General features: G+C 56.5%; 1 protein-coding gene across 1 annotated transcript in view; it reads right to left on the bottom strand.

The window, feature by feature from the left end:
- Positions 1-2,789, bottom strand: part of AGPAT3 (1-acylglycerol-3-phosphate O-acyltransferase 3) — an 18,876-nt gene extending 16,087 nt beyond the window's left edge. The window contains exons 1-2 of the mRNA XM_026447435.1: positions 2,082-2,789; positions 560-713 (exon numbers count right to left, since the gene is read on the bottom strand). Of these exons, the coding sequence (XP_026303220.1) occupies positions 560-713; positions 2,082-2,087 (160 nt within the window). The 5' untranslated portion in view covers positions 2,088-2,789. The remainder of the gene's footprint in view (positions 1-559; positions 714-2,081) is intronic.
- Positions 2,790-2,888: the final 99 nt, after the last annotated feature.

The following is a 2,888-nucleotide window of genomic DNA, read 5'->3' on the forward strand; positions in this document are numbered from 1 at the left end:
CCCCTGCCGTCTGACCCCTGCTCTCTGGCCCCTGCCGTCTGACCCCTGCCGTCTGACCCCTGCTCTCTGGCCCCTGCCGTCTGACCCCTGCCGTCTGACCCCTGCTCTCTGGCCCCTGCCGTCTGACCCCTGCCGTCTGACCCCTGCTCTCTGACCCCTGCTGTCTGACCCCTGCCGTCTGACCCCTGCTCTCTGACCCCTGCTGTCTGGCTGTTTTCTGTTCTTTGTCCCTTTCTTCTACTTCGACTCCTTTTGGATTAATAGGATATAACAATGATTATTTCCCCTTCGTAAGGTTTTACATTATGTATTTTTATTATTTTAATTGTTTCTCACGAATCAGCATTTTATCACCTCAAAATCTGAGGTGGGAACCTTGTGGCGCCAACCCCCTCACTTGATTCCTTTCTCACGTTCGCTCTCCTGTGTTTCACATGGAATGCACTATTCTTTTATTTTTATTTTTATTTTTATTTTTATTTTTATTTTTATTTTTTTAAGAAATCACTATTTTCCGTGAGCACAGCGGTGTCCCCGGCTCGGGCAGTCTGGGGCCTACCTGTCCCCCGGAGGCACTTGACCGCGGTGGTGAAGCCCTTGGTCCGCGGCAGCAGGTGGTACTTGAGGACGGGAAGCCCCTTAGCAGCCGCCACCTCCATGCTGACGCGGTGCTTGGTCTCTGTGAAGCGCGTCCCCTCACAGTACAGGAGAAACTAGGATCGACACGGAGACAGAGGGTCACTCTACAGAGCAGCTGGGGCAGGCGCATGTCCAGGCCACACCTGCCTCTCTGACAGGTAGCAAAGGTTGTGGCTGAATTTGTGGAAATCTTGCTTTAGCGAGCAGCATGGGGTTAGGACTGAAAGGTTCTTTTATTCTAGGGCCAGAGTCTGCACTCCAATCACACACATACTCACTCACGCAGGAGAGATCTCCAGAAAGAACTTTCCAGAAAGAAGTGAGACATGAAGGTGTGTCGGGGCAGCAGCCTCTGATCAGTGTGAAAACAGACAGGGTTTCATCCACTTGCCACAGTGTGAATTAGAAATGTTAACAGCAGGCCAGGCATGGTGGCCCAAGCCTATAATCCCAGCACTTTGGGAGGCCAAGGCAGGTGGATCATGAGGTCAGGCGTTCGAGACTAGCCTGGCCAACATGGTAAAACCCCATCTCTCCTAAAATACAAAAATTAGCTGGTCGTGGTGGTGTGCGCCTGTAATCCCAGCACGGGGGCTGAGGGAGAAGAGCTGCTGGAACCTGTGAGGCAGAGGTTGTGGTGAGCTGAGATCATGCCACTGCACTCTAGCCTGGGCGACAGAGTAAGACTCCATCTCAAAATAAAAAAAAGAAATGCTAACAGCAGGCTGGCAAGGTGGCTCGCGCCTATAATCCCAGCACTTTGGGAGGTCAAGGTGGGTGGATCACCTGAGGTCAGGAGTTTGAGACCAGCCTGGCCAACATTGTGAAACCCCATCTCTAGTAAAAATACAAAAAATTAGCCAGGTGTGGTGGTGTGCACCTGTAATCTCAGCTACTTGGGAGGCTGAGACAGGAGAATCACTTGAACCTGGGAGGTGGAGGTTGCAGTGACCCGAGATTGCGCCACAGAATTCCAACCTGGGTGACAGAGCAAGACTCCATTTTAAAACAAAACAAACCAAAAAACCAAAAAAACCCCAAAACAAACAAACAAAAAACCCAGAAATGCTAACAGCACAGGCAGCCCATTTTCCAATACAGAGCAGAAAGAAGGGACAGGAAAAGGGATGGGGACGCACACTGAGCAGGGCAGGCACAGCCGGGGCTCCCTGGGGGCACCCTGCCCTGCCCCTCCCCCGCCAGGTCCCCTTAGGATGGCCTGGTCAGAACTGGGATTGCGGCGAACAGCAGGGAGGTGGCCCAAGAGAAGCCTCCACGCCTGCAGCTCGGATGGGGAGCTCTGGCCCCATGGAAACAGTGCCCCGTGTGCAGAGGCTCTCCTGGGGTTTCCCAGCCTGGGATGCAGGCAGTGGTGCGTCAGGAGTGGGCGTGGCCGCCTCCCGGACGCAGGGTGTCAGGCCGCTCCGCGCACGCGCACTCACCCACATGTACTCAGGGTAGTCGGACAGGCGCCTCAGCCCTTCGATGACTGTGTCCCGGTCCTCCTCCCACTTCCGCTTGCAGAACACGATCTCCAGAAAGTACCACGTCCAGCCGATGAGGGGCACGTACAGCAGCTCCTTCTTAGCGAGGACCTTGGAGCTCTGGAGGGAGAAGGAGGGGCACCTGGCACTTCAGCATCAGACAGAGGCCAGGGGCTTGGCCAGGCTCCCGGCGCACCCAGCTCCTGCGTGGTGTTGCTCTGGGAGTCACGGCTGTGGGGCTCAGGGGGTCTGTTGTGAATGAGGACTTGGCTTCTGAGAGTGAGGGCGCCGCCCCAGAAATGAGGAAACTGAGGCTCAGGCTTGGCTGGGAAGGCCCTCAGGGAGGGTGGATGAGCCGGATGCAGAGGGTACCAGGCTTCCTGGGGGTGGCCTGGGGGTGCTGCCTCACACAGGGGCGTTGACTGCAACGAAATTCCTCTGCCAGCATCGGGGAGTAGTTTAGGTTTCATCCGAGGCAGCTTAGCTAATGGAAGTGGTTCTGCGGGGATGCAGGTGGGGTCATCTCAAAGGCGAAGGCCATGATGAGAAAGGAGGGCACAGCTCGGGGACAGCTAAGGCCCCGCGGGCCAGGGCCCCCCAAGCAGCCAGGCACCACTGCCCAGCTCAGAGATGCCCCAGGAGGAACATCAGGGACTCGGACCCCAGGGGCCTCTCCAGCACCTCCCTACGGACTCCCCTGCTCCCCCAGCCCTTTCCCTGGGAACCCCAAGGCTCCCCCAGCTCCTCTGCTGGGACCCCCACTGC

This window comes from Piliocolobus tephrosceles, chromosome 19 (genome assembly GCF_002776525.5).
Source record: "Piliocolobus tephrosceles isolate RC106 chromosome 19, ASM277652v3, whole genome shotgun sequence".
Classification (NCBI taxonomy): Eukaryota; Metazoa; Chordata; class Mammalia; order Primates; family Cercopithecidae; genus Piliocolobus; species Piliocolobus tephrosceles.